This window comes from Schistocerca cancellata, chromosome 4 (genome assembly GCF_023864275.1).
Source record: "Schistocerca cancellata isolate TAMUIC-IGC-003103 chromosome 4, iqSchCanc2.1, whole genome shotgun sequence".
Lineage (NCBI taxonomy): Eukaryota > Metazoa > Arthropoda > Insecta > Orthoptera > Acrididae > Schistocerca > Schistocerca cancellata.
In genome coordinates, this window is record NC_064629.1 from 734225107 (window position 1) to 734243739 (window position 18633).

Sequence of the window (18633 nt, forward strand, 5' to 3'; positions counted from 1 at the left end):
TCAAGAAATTGCTGTTGAGGACGAGGACCACAGATCTAACAAAGAAGCAGCTGATGCTTTTTGTGATGGATTCTACAGCTTCTACAGGCTGAACAATTATCTGCCAGAACAGATTTACAAAGCTGATAACTGAACTTTACAGGAAGGGAATGCTCACACGAACTTTAGTAGCTCAGAATGAACTGAATGCTATTGAACGTAAGCCTCGTAGAGAAAGGCTTCTTTACTGCATAAATTCAAAGAGTGAATACATTGAAGTCACCCACTATTGACAAACTGAAAAATCATGGACATTTGAAGTAATAATGAACTTGCTACTTTATTGAATGCCTCACAACCTGGATGTACAGATGACTAGGTGATGTTTTTAAGGCACCTTCCTTATGTTACATCATTCACACAGCTAGTGGACCCAGGTGTGGTTGTGGCTGTGAAACACCATTTCATGAAAGACTCTCATGAAACAACTTACGCAAAAAGATTATGGATATCCCTGAACATGATCAATGTGTCCATGGTATTTGTAAGGTGTGGGAGAATGTGAAGATAACAACTTGTTTGTGGAAGAAAGCTGCACACCCTTCTCCGGAAGGGTCTCTGAAGATTATTATAGCGTGGAATATGATACTGCTACTTGTTGTCTTCATAACCTGAAATTTGTTTTGCAATACCGAAAACACAATGACGAAAACATTTACAAGTGATTACATAGCAATGCCTATGAATTGGGATAGGAACAACTAAATGAAGTCGGTATAATGAACGAACTGTGACCAATAGAGGAAGAGAGTAAGAGAAAGAGATCAACAATACCTGTTATCACACCCATATCTGAAATTCATTGATTAATGCAGGATACAATTTGTTTGACAAAACAGAAAAATTGAATGATTATTTCCAGAAAGTGACATGAACGCAGGTGATATAAAATAATTTTTTAGTGTAATTTTGTAAATAAGTTAGTTGTCAGTTTCTGGTGAGTAATGCAGTAGGCTTTCATATCTCAAATGTTCCATGTTTTGTAAAGAGAAGATTCTGATAAAATCATTTATTTTGGATTGTCCAATTTTTTGTTGTCTATGCAGTCTTGAGTCTGCATTAACTGTGAAAAAGGGATATTGCTGCACCTACATGGAAGTAGTGTGTTAGAAATGCTTGTCAGAGTAAGGTTAACAGCTAACGTAAGAATTGACTTCCTCATTGCATAACAGACATCATGTGTACCATCCCAATGTGTAAAACTGCACATAGCAGTGTATTCTCACCCAAAACCCTCTTCAGTCATTTTACACCTGCTTTTTTGATCAGTGCCAGTAACAACTTCTCTGACTGTAAATCAATAAAATGCATTTGCCCTATGTCTTTTTATGCACAAAGAAAAATTATGTGTAATCTGTCTACATGGTTTGTATAAGATTATTGGAAAGGATACTGAATGGTAATAACTTACTGTAGATTCAGTATGAGAACATAAATAGGCAATTTGTTCATTAACCCTAAATATATGAAAAATGTCTCGTGCTTATGGACTGTTTGGCTTAAAAAGCCACACCCAGAAAAGAATTTTTCTGAAATTAAATTGTCATATATCTCAACTTATGCAGTTTGTTTGGCATACTGTTCCTGATATATATGCCTTTCTTATGCCATGTTTGTAAGGTGGGCAGTTACAGGACAAGGAATAATTGTTGAATGGATACAGCCTTTGGAGGGACAAATGGGTGTCAAGCAATATTAAGTTTCTTTGTAGTAGTCAGATATTGCTTTCCAGCATCTGCTCGGAAATGTGCTATTTGTTACCTTATCTTTTCTGTGCACAAAGAATCATGAAAAATTGGTGCAATGTGGCAAACTTTGTTACCATATTTGTGAAATTTAGAAACTTTCCAAAACCTTTTTGACTGAATGCTTGCTCTTAAAGCAGTGGAGATACAGCATCTGCAAAGAAGTTTCAAGGATGTGGCTAGCATGTAACCTCTACAAGAAATAATGGCATAGTTACCAATGTATCAATCCACAAGTAAAAAAGCCTCTTTCATCTTTCTTTTCTTTTTTGTTTTTCTTGTTGCAATTGTACGAGTATACCACAGTCTTGGAAGCTGTTACACATTATATCCCTGATCTTTTTCTCACTTACTAAGGGTAACTGCCACAACTAGGAATATCAACCTTTTGTAAAAGTGGTAACAGTATGCGGCATTAATCTAAATAAAATAAATAAAAAAAAAACATTTTCCCAAATATATGTTAACAGTTACATGGGCATGGACCAGCTTTATGTCCTCCACAATGATGTAAAAACTTCTAATATAAGACGTGTATTCTTATGTCTTAGTATCATAAACAGACTATGCTATAGGGAGATTGATTTTCTGAATGATTTTATTCATATGCTCTGCCTTGTTTTCTCCATCTCACATTATATGCAATGGATCATTTTCACAAAAGTGAATCTTATATTGATTTATTTATACATTCATTTATTTACCTTTGCTTTTTTTTCTTCATCAGGAGCACTTTAGCCCCCCCCCCCCCCTTCTCTCTCTCTCTCTCTCTCTCTCTCTCTCTCTCTGTCTGTGTGTGTGTGTGTGTGTGCCCCCCCCCCCCTTCTCTCTCTCTCTCTCTCTCTCTCTCTCTCTCTCTCTCTCTCTCTCTGTCTGTGTGTGTGTGTGTGTGTGTGTGTGTGTGTGTGTGTGTGTGTGTGTGTGTGTGTGTGTGTGCCTACTTTATTTCTTGTCTGTCTTTTATCTGTCTATATCTTTATTTTAAATTAGCAGTGCATTTGTTCTCTCATTTCTCATAACACTATATGCTCTCTGTTCCATATTCCTTACCCCTTAACCTGCGCCCTGTTACTGCTTCATCCTAAACATTATCTGCTGGATATGTTTTGTTGCTTGAAACCATCACAAAATGGATATATCCTATATATATTAATATGCAATATTGGTAAATGACAAGCAAATGAACTGCTTGATGTTCTGGGTGGTGGGTCTTATTTCTGCAGTTTTTCAGAGAAGACATACCTTCTTGATTGTTACACTGGCTTTGATTGAGTTGCTTTCCACAATATGAGTAAATGACTATATTATTGCATGAATTAGTATGGTGGCTTAATTTAAGCTCATGTGTTTAATTAGACAATTAATTGAATGCTGTCTGCAATTTTCAATAGATTTGAAGTATGACACTACAGTGTGTTTTAAAAGTTATACAACCTAATTACATAGTTATTTGTTGTTTTTATCTTTTTTAAAAATTTTATTTGTAGCTGTGTATATCCAATTAATATGTAGTTAATATCCCTATAGATGTGTGCCATGTGAAAATCTTATATGTATAAAAAACCTCACTTATAGTGATTGTGCTTCATTTTGTTCTTAATTGGTGTGATTATCCATACAGCTCTCAAAGAAAGCTGTGCATGTTACAGTTAGCTATAGATTGCTCAGAGTTTTGTGTGATTCATTACACAATGTTTTATGTGTTATACGCTTATCACCAACTGATATAAGGAAATGTGCACAACTACTGTTTTAAATTAGTTTGTCCAAGCTGTGTGAATTTTTTTAAAAATAGAAATGCAGTAGAATGATGACAGGAATGACTGTTGTTCATAAATTAGTGTAACTCCTTTGTTACATACAAAAATGTTCATTCCTGAGAGGAAACAAGTATGTAAAATTTGTCAGTGGTAATGTCATAATAAAATGTAATATTTGCAAACCTAATACATTTTCATCATTTTACTAAGCTATTGTAATATGATATTCGGAATGGCTCAAATGGATACTATTCCTGCTCATGCTTAAAATAGTATGAACTGTTTAGATGAATTGTTAATGATGTAAAGGATGCTACAGGGCTGGTCCAGGAAGTTTCCACATACATTTTTAGCTAAACAAGAAAAGATATACCAAACTGAGGAATACTGTTATAGTTAAACATCACACTTCGTATTTAATCTAAAATTTAATAATGAAAAGGGAAGTTTCCCATTGCCTACTCTGATTACATCCTGTATTTCTGCCACAAAGATCTGTGTTCATTTTCCTAAACAAATAAGTATCTCTGACATTGTCGAGACCTTTATTATTAGTGTGTTCACCATCTGTCACATAGTCCGAATGTATCATTTGTTATTCGTTTTTTATTTGTTTACTTACTTATTGTTTTCTCTCATCTTTTTTGGGAAAATATGGTTCAGAAACCATATCCTGTAGCTATGAAATACAAAAGATAATTCAATACAATAAGTAATACACTAAAGATAAGAAATAAAATAGTTTTCAGGCTTAATCTTTCACTTTGCTGCAGAGGGTACACGATTTTGAAGTATCCTGGCTGACTTGTATTGTGTGCTGGAACTGAACATGAATCCATAACCTTGTCTTTTGCTGGCACTGCCCACAAGAGGCAAGTGGGGTTGAGGCATGATCTGGAAATCAGTTTTAATCTGCTAGGAAATCTGAAAATAAGTGTTCATGGAACTTCTCTATATTTACCTGCCTCCATGGAAAAAGTAGGCAATACAGGCTTTAAAATGTAATTAGAATTTGAAGACAAAATTAGATGAACTTTGTGGTACATATGTACACCACAAATAAGTAATGCCAGAAGTCATTAAACTAATACAGTTAGTAGTTTAATGCATTCTGTTTCTCTCTTCAAAGACTTTATGGTCTGTAAGTATGAAATGAGGTATTAATTCCTTCCTGTTCCCAAAATTTTTCTGTATTTCATTTACTAATGTAAATAAATATTAACCCTAAATTAGTATCAAAAATCTATAATTAACACCACCCAGAATCCAGCAATTGCACATCAGCATCAAAGCTGTTCTGGGGGTTAATACACTGCCTGACAGAAAAAAGTGAAGTTCCAGAAGGGAGGAGGAAATGGAATGAAATGTCATCGTTTGAGAGGGTATGTAATATTATTGCAGTGATGACAAAATCACTTACAAAGAGTTTGGGAGTATGGCATTACACCCTGTTCTGGCATGGATACGTGCGCTGATGTGGTTGGGAAGTTGTCATAAAGTCTTCATAGCATCTCCATAGGGAAGCTGGCCTACAGTTGTTGTAATTGGTCCTTGATACCCTGGGTACTGGCTACCACTGGGATGGAACTGACGTCCCAAACGTGTTTTATTGGGGATCTTTGGCCATAAGATGATCTCAACACCACACAGACAGACATACAGCCATGTGCTTTGTGTTTATGAGAATTATCCTGTTGAAAAATGGTGCCACAATACTTTTGTACAAAGGGTAACACACAAGGGTGCCCATTGTTCCCATCAGTTTCCTCAGTCACTACCAGCCGTGACATGAAATTATACCCGATGGCTCTCCACACCATAACAGCAGGCGTAACAGTGTAGCACCTCTCAAAGACATGGGAAGAATGGGACCTCTTCCCAGGTAACCATCATACTCAACAACGATGGTCATCCAGGGCAGCAAAGAACCACGATTCATCTCTTGACTCAGTGTGATGCCATACATCTGCAGTCCACACATTGCAGTCATGGCACCACTTCACAAGCAGCCATTTGTGTTTTTGTGTTAATGGCAGCCTGTTCACGGGATGGTAATTCCCTAGTCTGGCTGCTTCTGGCCTCTGGCAAATGGTGTGGAATGACACAGAAATTTGCAGGGACTCCATTACTATTTTATGGATGGTGGTCACACACGTGAAGGGTTTAAAATGCGCTTGGTGCTCTGTTTACAGCAGACCTCCATTGTGGTGGTCAGTCATGGTCATCCAGAACCTTTATGGTGAGTGTGTCTGTCCTCACATTCCCATGCAATCCAACATCGAGCCACTGTCACATTCAAAAGCCTCGCAAATCTGGATATTGCACAATTTGACCAGCCTGGAAAACTGAGACCAACAATGAGCTTCCTTACAAACTCTGTCGGGTAGAGATACTACGGTCTCGGTGAGTATCCGGCATTTACATGTCCTTTACAGCGATCACTCAACTTTTGATGCTGTTCAAGCACCTTACATACTTTACCAGGCCTGATAACAACACTACACCTGAACAACACTAATGGACTCTGGTGACCATTCTGTCACAGAGAACTGCAACTCTAGTCACACTCATACCTGCCAGTACTGTGTACAAGTGCAACGTTAGTGACATCCAACCATGTCTTTTGGATGCTTCACTGTTTTTGACAGGCAGCGTATAATCACTTCAATCCTCTCATAGCTGCTCCTAGACAGCAGCTTTAAAATGTGTTTTGAAATTTCCTGTTGGCTCTTTTGTGAGTTAAGTATTATTCTTTAATTTTGTTGGTGTAAAGAGTCTTAAAAAGAAGTATACATTAGCAAATGCTGTAGGCTATATTTATTTATTTATTTCCTTCCTGACAGTTATCATATTTTTTTTTTAATTTTGTATGAAATTTTCAAATTAAACATAAATACAGCAGTACAAGTGCGTTTACTGTAAATTCATGGTACCTCCCTTAAATTCAGTTGACTATTCCCATTAATTAGACTCACTTCTTCTTTCCAAAACTCCATTTTTTACAATTATCTTTAACTTGGCATATCAAATGATTGAGGTAACACATGTCCATTGAGTCATTAAAGATTTTATTGGTATTTGCAGAGGAAGTAATGGAAACTACATATGCAGTTGATTTGGGACAATACTGTGTGTTTTAACATGGTACGTCACTTCTGTTGCAGAAATCCTAGCTCTGGCTCTGGACTAAGTGAAACTGGTTCTCTTGATCGTGCAAAGGCAGCAATGGAACGACGGAAAAAGGCAGCTGAAGATGTAACAGTTCCAGGTCGTGTTGAAGTGACACGAGTAAATCCTGACAGCCTGATCGATGAATTGATTAGGTCAACAAATCTTGACCAACCTGATGAATCTGCTGAGAGTGAGTTCCGTGTATTATGTAACAATAAATTTCGAATTATACTTCTATTTTACTGACAGTAATCATGTGATTACGAAGTACTTGTTACATTTGCATGTACACTAAACTGTACACACATCTCAAACATACAAGAGCAGCATGAGGGAGAACTTAAGTTCTGTCTATTAAATTCTAATAGTGTAAAATCCTGAAACTCTAAAGGTATCAGGGATAAAAAGTTACCCACAACTTGCACAGAAACCAGGCAACAGTTATGAGTGGAAGGACATGAAAAAGAAACAACAGTTGAGAAGGGAGTGATACAGGTTTGTAGCCTCCCTCAAGTGTTGTTCAGTCTGTACAATGAAAAAAGAAGCTTGAGGAAACCAGTGAGAAATTTGTAAGAGAAATTAAGGTTAAGGGAGAAGAAATAAAAATTTTGAGGTCTGGCAATGACCTTGTAATTCAGTCAGAGGCAACAAAGGACTTGGCAAAGCAGCAGAATGGGAATGTCTTGTATACAGGCTACAAGATGAACACAAACAAAAGTAAAATAGGGCAATGGAATGTAGTATAATTAAAATAGGTGATACTGGAGGAATTAGATTAGGAAATAAGACACTAAAAGTAGCAGAGCAGTTTTGTTAATTAGCAGGAAAATAACTGATGATGGCTAGAGTAGAGAGGGTATAAAATACAGACTGGCTGCAGCAAGCAAAGTATTTCTGAAAAAGAGGAATTTGTTAATATCTAATATAAATTTTTAGCATTAGGAAGTCTTCCCTGATGTCATTGGTATGACACGTAGCCTTCTCTAGAAGTGAAACATGGACAGTAAGTTGTTCAGACATGAAGAGAATAGAAACTTTTGAAATGAGTTCTACAAAAGAATGCTGAAGATTAGTTGGATAGATAAAATAAATATTGAGATGGTACTGAACAGAACGAGGGAACAAAGATCTGACTAGAGCTAGGGATTGGCTAGTAGCATACATCTGAGGCATCATTGCATTATGAATGTGGTAATGGAAATAAAGTGTGAGGGTAGAAATTGTGGAGGTAGACAAAGGCCTGAAAATAGTAAGCAAGTTCACATGAACATAGGTTCCCGCAGTTATTCAGAGATGGAGGCTTGCGCAGGATAGACTAGCATGGAGAATGCCATCAAACTGGGTTTAAGACTGAACACCACAGCAGCAGTAACAACCACAACCACTACAATAAGAATGTAAAAATGTAAAGTTATTCTAAATACATTTGTGAAATCACTGTCGATGCTACCCAAGAAGAGCTGGCTTGTCCATAAAAGATGTATTTTTATCAAAGAAGTCTTTGTTCAAAATCTTTGTAGTGGTTTCATGTGTATCCATCTTGTTTTCAGTGAATATTATTTTGTGTAATAGTTCTGAGAAATTTATCCTAACTAATCAAATAATAACACATTAAAAAGTAAAAAGATTACTTCTGCATGACATTCTCTGTAATAATCAATATTGATTTGAGGTGCTTGTGTAATTTGGGTGGGTTCTCTAAATTTCTTTAATATTTATTTTCAGCTTCAGGTTTGCAACTCTTCATAGCCAAAGATGGTACAACAGCACTAGGGTCTCATGAAGTGAAAAGCCAGATGTCTGCAGGTGTCTTCAAACAGGTTGTTATGAAATCTGATCCAACATAACAGAGAATGGAAATATTTGTAAGTAATCATGTGAAATTTAATTTATTTAAAACTATTGTTGGTTCTAAAATATGTGGCTTTGTACTTCAGTTAATTAAATGCCCAGTTCCAGTTACTAGTCAAAAGGCTTGGTATCAAATTCATTCATCAGTAACCAGCTAGGATTAACTGGCTCATGCAGAGGCAGTGGTATATATGACATCTCCATATGGAGAGCTGTAGATATAATTCTGTGGCTATCACAGCAACTTTTGGTTTGACAACCACTTTCTTCATGTAGTTAATCACTTTAGTAGTTGTGGGTTAAAGTAATGTATTGTGTTTCCCAGTGATCTTTCACTTGGAATAAATAGAACAGGACAGACAATTTTGTTTGTGAAAAGCAACATGTACAATGCTCTTTCAGTTGACAGGAAAAAAATAATGTAATGTGATCTACAAAAAGTATTGGTCGTAATGAGAATACTAAGGTAAATGGGTTCTATTAACAAATGAATTAGAGAGAAAATATAAAAAGAGATGTCATATAAAAATGGAATTAGGTTTCTGTATTTTGAATACTTCAATGAATACAAAATCGTTGGTGTTTTTGTGTCCACTTGTTGATATATTTCCTGTTGGATTTTGTCTCAGGATATTCTGCTGACATTCCTGTAAAAACTTTCCTAATGTCTTGCTAGCATGAGCAATTGGCATCATCAAAGGTTCGCCGTCCCTGTCTGCCGCCTGTAGTAGAGGCTGAACCTTTGATAATTCCAGCCACTCGTCCTGGAAAAACAAGAGAAAAATTAATAAATAAATGTTGGCCAAAGATTCCAAGACAGAAACCAATAGTTAATATGTCACTTAAGAGTCATTAACACATATGAAAATAAAGAATAGTGCCATACGCTTCTCTCAGTAACTCCAATGGTTTGCGTGTTACATATAATTAGGTACTGAATAATTAAGCAGCCTTTGAGCCATGTGATCTTTCTATAATTTTTATGCTATACCCAAGTTATAAATAAAACTCATTAGCCACTCTTCACTTTTAATGAGTCGAGCTTTCATAATGCTTTTTATTGTTAATAGCGTTCAAAAGAATTAAACAGTTTTAAGTACACTGCTTGACAAAAATGGTAACTTGTCCAGAAGACATGTTCAGATGTCAATATTACTTCGTACATGTACGAGCTATCAATAGGTGTATAAGTGATTATCTATCTAATCCTCTGTAACAGGTAGAACAACCAACAGAGCTAATTAGTGTTACCAGGCTTTGTACGGTATATATAAGGGATGTGAACAGCATCAGATGTTGAGTGATTACTGTGAAATACACAGACATGCTGTGTACTCATGTGAGATAGCATTACCAGCGCTAAATGGAGACTGAAAGGGGCCTCATTGTGGGTTTCCATTTGTCTGTCTGGTTTAATTGTGTGCTATTCAGAGTCGTGGGGCATTCAGATGTAGCAGTAGCTGTATGTTGGACGGCATTGGAACTTGAGGGCAGGAATACTAATCATAAAGGTTTTGGTTGGCTATGCCTGACTGCTGCAAGGAAGGATCACTATATTGTGCACCAAGCAAATTGTAACCCCTTCACATGTGTGCCTGCCATCTGAGAACAAGTAATGTAATCCCTGTGACATTTTGTGTCAACTCCCATCATTGATCAGAGATAATCAGCTGGACTAGGAAATTACTGTTTCATAAGGCTGCTTTTGGAGTGGTGCTGTGACATGAGAAGTATCCATTGACTGAGGTTACTCCCACAAAAGAAGCCAAGGTAGCATTTAGTTAAGCTTGGAAGTTTATTCACAGTTTGCAAAGTTTCAGAACAAATAACTATGTCAACAAAAATTCATGCTTCTTATGTTCCTATGTGAAGTGCCAACTAAATAGAACTCCCAACCTTAATAAAAGAAACACTATAACACAACTTTACTCGTGCGGTCTCAAGTGTGGAGCTCATCACTAGTTCAGAGGGAGAAAAAATAGTATGGAAAATATTACGGAAAATTATAACACTGCCACAGTGCACTTGACTAATGTCACTGAATAACAATCGCTCGACAGCCTAAGCAAGAAAACAGCGAGTAAAAGAATAACAGTATCCTAAGTGTCACATCACTTACCAAAGCTTGGGTCCTGGAGTGAGTGGTGAGATGATCCTTTTGTGTGGCTTATGGCATGTCGAGAGTGAGCCCCTGAACAAGTAGTACTAATGCACTCATCGCCTGGCACAGTCTGCGCACTCCAACATAACTGTCTCACTGTGGGTAGTGCATTGGTCTAAATGCCACTATTTGTGGCATGTGATCTGGTGGAGGAAATCATTCTGTGCAGCCAGCAGTGTCTCTGGGTACTACTAGTGCCACCTGTTGGCACGGTGGTGTTGCTGTGACCATCATCTGCCAGCCTCCCCCCTGCGGGTCCGGGGATTAGAATAGGCCCGAGGTATTCCTGCCTGTCGTAAGAGGCGACTAAAAGGAGTCCATCCCCCTCACGGGGGTAGTTAGCGCCTGCGTCCGGAGACGGACGATCTTCACGACCTATAATCGTGGTCTTTTTGGTTTTAAACTTCTCGTTTCTTCCTTCCTTTTGTTGGTTCCTTTCTTTGCTATTCTCCACCTCACTGTCTTCCTTACTCTTTCCCTTGACTTCTCCTTGCCTTCTCATTGCCTTTTTCTCCTTGCCTTCTCATTGCCTTTTTCTCCTTGCCTTCTCATTGCCTTTTTCTCCTTGCCTTCTCATTGCCTTTTTCTCCTTGCCTTCTCATTGCCTTTTTCTCCTTGCCTTCTCCTTGCCTTCTCATTGCCTTCTTCTCCTTGCCTTCTCTGGTCTCCGCCTCGGCGTTTGAGACAGTCTGTCCTCTTTCTCCCTCTCTCTCTTCTTTTTCCTCTTCTTCCTTCCTCCCTGTGCGTGTCTGAAGGCCGACCCACGCGTTCGCACGCGTAGCCGGTGACGGGGTAACGCGTAAGTCCCCGCCCTGGGTAGACATGTAAGGCACGCGCGTACCCCCTGGTAAAGGCCAGGCCCGGGGAGGGGTGATTGCCTGAGCTGATACCTTCTGACCATGCCGATTGGTCCCTCCGTCTGTTTCTCGGGAGGTGTGACCTGAGGTGTAAACATTCACCTAAGGCGGGAGTGCCCTCTGAGAGGGTCCCCACAAGGAAGGAGCGCGCCATCGGAGACGCTGGCAATCATGGGGGATTCCTCCGCAATGGATTCTACTCCATCGCTTTCGACTTCGACCCAAAAACGGAAACGTGACCAGCCAACAGTGACAAAAGTACTACCGCCTGCCCCACAGTTCCTCGTAGTTTCTCGCACTGAGGACGGAAAGGATTTTTCCTCTGTCAACCCTTTTGTTATTCAGAAGGGCGTTGATGCCATAGCCGGATCTGTCAAATCTTGTACCAGGTTGCGTAACGGCACCTTATTACTAGAAACTGAGAATGCCTTTCAGGCACAAAAACTGCTTCGGGCCACCCTCCTGTACACGTTCCCTGTCCGGGTGGAGGCCCACCGAACTTTGAATTCGTCTCGTGGTGTAGTGTATACTAGCTCCCTCGACGGATTGACTGACGAGGAGCTTCAATCTTTCCTCGCTGAGCAGGGCGTGACGGCTGTCCATCGGGTCATGAAAAAGGTCAACAACGACCTTGTACCGACCCGAACACTCTTCTTGACCTTCGATAGTGTTAAGCTGCCATCGCGCATCAAGGCGGGCTACGAGGTTATTTCTGTTCGCCCCTATGTCCCGACACCTACGCGCTGCTACCAGTGTCAGCGTTTCAATCACACTCGACAGTCTTGTTCCAATGCGGCTAAATGTGTCACTTGTGGCAGGGATGCCCATGAGGGTGACTGTCCACCTCCGTCTCCTCATTGTGTGAACTGTCAGGGTGACCATGCCGCATCCTCCCGCGACTGTCCTGTCTATAAGGACGAACGTTGCATCCAAGAAATTCGTGTCAAAGAGAAAGTGTCAACCTCGGCTGCTCGCAAGCTATTGGCTAGTAGGAAGCCCACGCTGCTCCCAGCGGGGAAATATAGTACTGTCCTCGCCTCTCCTCGGACTACCCGGGAGGTCGCAACCCAGACATGCGATCTGACCTTCAGCACCACGGTCGTCCGTTCGGCCAGTGCTAAGATCGCGCGGTCGACGTCTCCTCTTCCTCCCATCACACCACAGACACCAGCCACTTCCTCAGCTTCTGCTAAGTCGAAGACACCGAAGTCAGATGCACGGTCCTTCAAGAAGGAACCATCCCGTGCAGACTTCCTCCGTCCCTCGACCTCCCAGCCTTCGACCGATACTTCCACCAAACGTCCTTCCAAAAAGGCGCATAGGAAGCACAGTTCTCCTTCCCCGCCACGGCGCATCTCTTCTCCTGCGCCACCCAGCGGTTGCCGCCCCAGGCCGTCATCCGTTTCGCCTGGCCGCACCGCCGGTAGCCGTACATCTGGCCGTTCACCGGCGGAGGAAGCTCCCCCTCCCGGCCATCCTCCCGAGATGGCCGATGACCCTATAGACCCCATGGACGATGACTGTCCGCCTACTGATAGCGGCGGCAGTGCTCGCTCGAAGCCAGGCCCTAAGCGGCCTTCGAGGTGACCCCTTCTCTCATCTTCCTTTTCTTACGATGGCACTTATTCACTGGAATATTCGCAGCATTCGCTCCAACCGAGAGGACTTGAAGTTGCTGCTCCGCTTGCATCGTCCGCTCGTCGTAGCCCTCCAGGAAACGAAGCTACGCCCATGCGATCACATTGCCTTGGCACACTACACCTCTGTGCGTTTTGACCTACCCCCTATGGTAGGTATCCCAGCTCATGGAGGGGTTATGTTGCTGGTCCGGGATGATATTTACTACGATCCCATCACGTTGCACACCGGCCTGCAGGCAGTTGCCATCCACATTACTCTCCCCACTTTTACGTTTTCCTTTTGTACCGTTTACACTCCATCGTCATCTGCCGTTACCAGGGCAGACATGATGCAACTTATTGCTCAGCTACCTGCACCGTTTTTGTTAACTGGAGACTTCAATGCCCACCATCCCCTTTGGGGTTCTCCAGCCTCCTGCCCGAGGGGCTCCTTGTTAGCAGACCTTTTCAACCAGCTCAATCTTGTCTGCCTTAATACTGGCGCCCCTACTTTTCTTTCGGACACATCTCATACCTATTCCCATTTAGACCTCTCTATATGTACTCCCCAACTTGCACGCCGGTTTGAGTGGTATGCACTTGCTGATACATATTCGAGCGACCACTTCCCGTGTGTTATCCATCTCCTGCAGCATACTCCCTCTCCGTGCTCCTCTAGTTGGACCATCTCCAAGGCAGACTGGGGGCTCTTTTCTTCCAGGGCGACCTTTCAGGATCAAACCTTCACAAGCTGCGATCGTCAGGTCGCACACCTCACGGAAGTCATTCTCGCTGCTGCTGAATATTCCATCCCTCACCCTACTTCTTCTCCACGTCGTGTACCGGTCCCCTGGTGGACTGCAGCATGTAGAGACGCTTTACGTGCTCGTCGACGTGCTTTACGCACCTTTAAACGCCACCCTACAGTGGCGAATTGTATTAATTATAAACGATTACGTGCTCAGTGTCGTCGTATTATTAACGAAAGCAAGAAAGCCAGCTGGGCTGCTTTCACAAGCACCTTCAACAGTTTTACTCCTTCTTCTGTTGTCTGGGGTAGCCTGCGCCGGCTATCTGGCACTAAGGTCCACTCCCCAGTTTCTGGCTTGAAGGTCGCGAATGAAGTCCTTGTGGCCCCTGAGGCTGTCTCCAATGCCTTCGGCCGCTTTTTCGCCGAGGTTTCGAGCTCCGCTCATTACAACCCTGCCTTCCTCCCCCGCAAACAGGCAGAGGAGGCTAGGCCACCTGACTTTTACTCCTCGAATTGTGAAAGTTATAATGCCCCATTCACCATGCGGGAACTCGAAACCGCACTTGGCCGATCACGGTCCTCCGCTCCAGGGCCTGATTCTATTCATATTCAGATGCTGAAGAACCTTTCTCCTGCGGGTAAAGGTTTTCTTCTTCGTACATACAATCGCATCTGGATTGAGGGACATGTTCCCGCATGCTGGCGCGAGTCTATTGTTGTCCCGATTCCTAAGCCGGGGAAGGACAAGCACTTGCCTTCCAGTTATCGACCTATCTCACTTACCAGCTGTGTCTGTAAAGTGATGGAGCGAATGGTTAACTCTCGATTGGTTTGGCTGCTTGAGTCTCGACGCCTACTTACAAATGTACAATGTGGATTTCGTAGGCGCCGCTCTGCTGTTGACCATCTAGTTACCTTGTCGACCTTCATTATGAATAACTTCTTGCGGAAGCGCCCGACCGCGGCTGTGTTCTTTGATTTGGAGAAGGCTTACGACACCTGTTGGAGGGCGGGCATTCTCCGCACCATGCATACATGGGGCCTTCGCGGTCGCCTCCCTCTTTTTATTCGTTCCTTTTTAATGGATCGACAGTTCAGGGTACGTGTGGGTTCTGTCCTGTCCGACACCTTTCGCCAGGAGAATGGGGTGCCACAGGGCTCAGTTTTGAGCGTCGCTCTGTTCGCCATCGCGATCAATCCAATAATGGATTGCCTCCCAGCTGATGTATCAGGCTCCCTTTTTGTGGACGATTTTACCATCTATTGCAGCGCGCAGCGTACACGTGTCCTGGAGCGCTGTCTTCAGCGTTCTCTTGACCGTCTTTACTCCTGGAGTGTCGCCAATGGCTTCCGTTTTTCTGCCGAGAAGACGGTCTGTATTAACTTCTGGCGCTACAAAGAGTTTCTCCCACCGTCCTTACGACTTGGTCCCGTTGCTCTCCCAATCGTGGAGACAACCAAATTTTTAGGCCTTACCTTTGACAGGAAACTTAGCTGGTCTCCACATGTGTCATATTTGGCCGCCCGTTGTACCCGTTCTTTAAATGTCCTCCGTGTTCTCAGTGGTATGTCATGGGGAGCGGATCGAACCGTCCTACTTCGTCTATATCGGTCGATCGTCCGCTCCAAGCTGGATTATGGGAGCTTTGTATACTCCTCTGCACGGCCATCCATCTTACGCCGCCTCAACTCCATACAACATCGGGGTTTACGACTTGCGATCGGAGCATTTTATACCAGTCCCGTAGAGAGTCTTCATGCTGACGCTGGCGAATTGCCGCTCACTTACCGGCGCGATATACTGCTTTGTCGGTATGCCTGTCGGCTACTGTCAATGCCCGACCATCCGTCTTATCGTTCCTTTTTTGACGACTCTCTCGACCGTCAATACGGGTTGTATGTCTCTGCCCTGCTACCCCCTGGAGTTCGCTTTCGTCGCCTCCTTCAACACCTTCATTTTTCACTCCCTGCAACCTTTCGAGTGGGCGAGAGCCACACGCCACCTTGGCTCCAGGCTCAGGTCCGCGTTCACCTTGACCTCAGCTCGCTCCCAAAAGAGGTCACCCCCAGTTCGGTCTACCACTCCCGTTTTTTGGAACTTCGTTCGAAGTTCATCACCATGACTTTCATTTATACAGATGGCTCTAAGACCAATGAGGGGATTGGGTGTTCCTTTATAGTCGGGGCACAAAGTTTCCAATACCGGCTCCATGACCATTGTTCGGTCTTCACAGCTGAGCTCTTTGCCCTCTACCAGGCTGTTCTTTACATCTGCCGCCACCGACATTCTGCTTATGTCATCTGCTCAGATTCCCTGAGCGCCATCCAGAGCCTCAGTGATCCGTACCCGGTTCACCCTTTCGTACACCGGATCCAACGCTCTCTTCAGCGGCTGGCGGACGTCGGTCCGCCGGTTAGCTTTATGTGGGTTCCCGGCCATGTCGGTATCCCTGGGAACGAAGCTGCAGATGCCGCGGCCAAGGCTGCGGTCCTCCAGCCTCGGACAGCTTCTTGTTGTGTCCCTTCGTCCGATCTTAGCAGGGTCATTTGTCGGCGCGTTGTGTCGCTGTGGCATGCCGATTGGGCTGCACTTACCAACAACAAGCTTCGGGCCTTAAAACCTCTTCCCGTGGCTTGGACGTCCTCCTCACGCCCTTCTCGGCGGGAGGAGGTCGTTTTAGCAAGGTTAAGGATTGGACACTGCCGGTTCAGCCATCGCCATCTGCTGACAGCTGCGCCGGCGCCGTTCTGCCCATGTGGGCACTTGCTGACGGTTAGACACATTTTAATGTCCTGTCCCGATCTTAACCAACTGCGCCTCGATCTTAACCTGCCTATTACTTTCGATGCCGTTTTAGCGGATGACCCACGAGCAGCTGCTCGTGTTCTTTGTTTTATCAATTTGACACACCTTGCTAAGGACATTTGATGAAGTTTTTTAATCCTATGCCTGTCAGTCTGTCTTTTATTGTGTTTTTCCTTTTAGTTGTTGTTGTCAACTTGTGGCTCGCGGTGCATTTTTAGAGTAGTCAGGGCGCTAATGACCATTGAAGTTGTGCGCCCTAAAACCACAAAAAAAAAAAAAAAAAAAAAAATCTGCCAGCCTGACTCTGGAAGTGATCTACAGGACTTCACTGTCAAAGTTATGCCCCTGGAAGACAAGCAGTAACTGGTGCTGTGCAGTGGTTGTGCTGGAAGCTGGCATTCGTTAGCACCACAGCAGGGGCCTTTGGAGGGACTACTGACTATTGTGAATCTGGTACTGAGAACAGTGTTAGCATCCCCTGTAGTGGCATGAACCCATGGTATGATTGAAACTGATTGATGTGTTTACAGCAGCAGCCACTACTCATCAATTGCACTTCCAGCATGGTGTGACCAACCAGGGTGATAGTTGCTGCTACTATTGCAGGTGTCCCTTGGGGAATGTAAGGTCCTAGACAGGATCCTGTGGGGAGAAACAGTGCTACTCTGGGAATAGGGCAGGTTCCCTGATGTATGGATAAGAGACAGGTAGGACTGATGAGGAAGTTGTGTAATCTTTCAGCTGGGGAGGACCATTTTGAGGAAAGGCCTAGTAGAATGACAGAAATAAAGTGAGGACATCATCTATCAAACAGTGATGGCTCAACTTGACCATTTGGGTTTTTGAAAGTATGAACAAAGTGCTTGGTGAGGACGTTGGAGGCCAAATGAAAGGGAGCTATGTGGGTGAGCACAATGCTATTGGAGGTGCAAAAAGAAGTAAATTCCAAAGATGTGACTGGTGGGCCATTGTCCATTGTCTATGGATGCCCTTAATGGCAAACAGTCATACTAAGACTTACTTAGATAGTTTGGCAAGCCATTGTAGATGGCGTATGAAAGACGTAGGGAAAACCGCTGCTGGAATCGACCACAATCAGCCAAAAAGAACCAAGGAAAGGGCCAGCAAAATTGAGGTGAAGTCAGGACCAAGGGGAAGATGTTGTAGTACAAGGAAACATTGGTGGGCTGTTTGCATCAACATGTGACACAGGAGGCAACAATCTCTGATATTGCAGCAGTCATACCAAACCAGTAAATGTATTGTCTTACCCACCATTTCCCAAGGATAACTCCCCAATGGCAATCCAGCAGGATGTCCAGAATGCGGCAGTGGATGGAGCTGGGTATCACCTTGTTGGTGTGCCCATTGTCTCCTTACAGGAGCAGAACATCCTGAAGGATTGGCAGGTCATGGTGGCAATACCAGTATGCCTGCACATCAGGGTATGCAAGTGGCCAGAGTCCAGAATGGAACTGACCTCCTGGATGGAGTGTACAGCTATTTATACAAGTTCCAAATATTTCCGAATGCTGTTATTTATGGAGACATCAAATATTCCAGAATTTAAAAACAAAGGTGTTTCAGGCTCCTTCCAGAATTGATAAATGGTGAATAACAAATAATTTACTGTGGTTGAATTTGGAACGGTGTTCCCCAGCCTACCAACCAAGCACCCTGGGTTTAGATCAGAGGTTCCCAACCTTTCTGAGACCATTACTCCTGAGTCCAATCAGACATTAGCCCCTCTGTGGTTATCAACATTAGTGCCTAGCTAAAGTTCAGATTGAAAAAGAGTTTTCTTTGAACACTTTCATTTTTAAAATGACGAATCATGAATGATATGTAGGTTTCATGTGTGTTTTGTTAAATG

General features: G+C 42.9%; 1 protein-coding gene across 3 annotated transcripts in view; it reads left to right on the forward strand.

Annotated features, from left to right (window-relative positions):
- The window catches only part of LOC126183835 (protein FAM102A), a 459083-nt gene that overhangs the window by 429636 nt on the left and 10814 nt on the right, over window positions 1-18633 (forward strand). For all 3 annotated transcript variants that reach the window (XM_049926094.1, XM_049926095.1, XM_049926096.1), the window contains 2 exons: window positions 6709-6905; window positions 8441-8580. In XM_049926094.1, the coding sequence (XP_049782051.1) occupies window positions 6709-6905; window positions 8441-8562 (319 nt within the window). In that variant the 3' untranslated portion in view covers window positions 8563-8580. The remainder of the gene's footprint in view (window positions 1-6708; window positions 6906-8440; window positions 8581-18633) is intronic.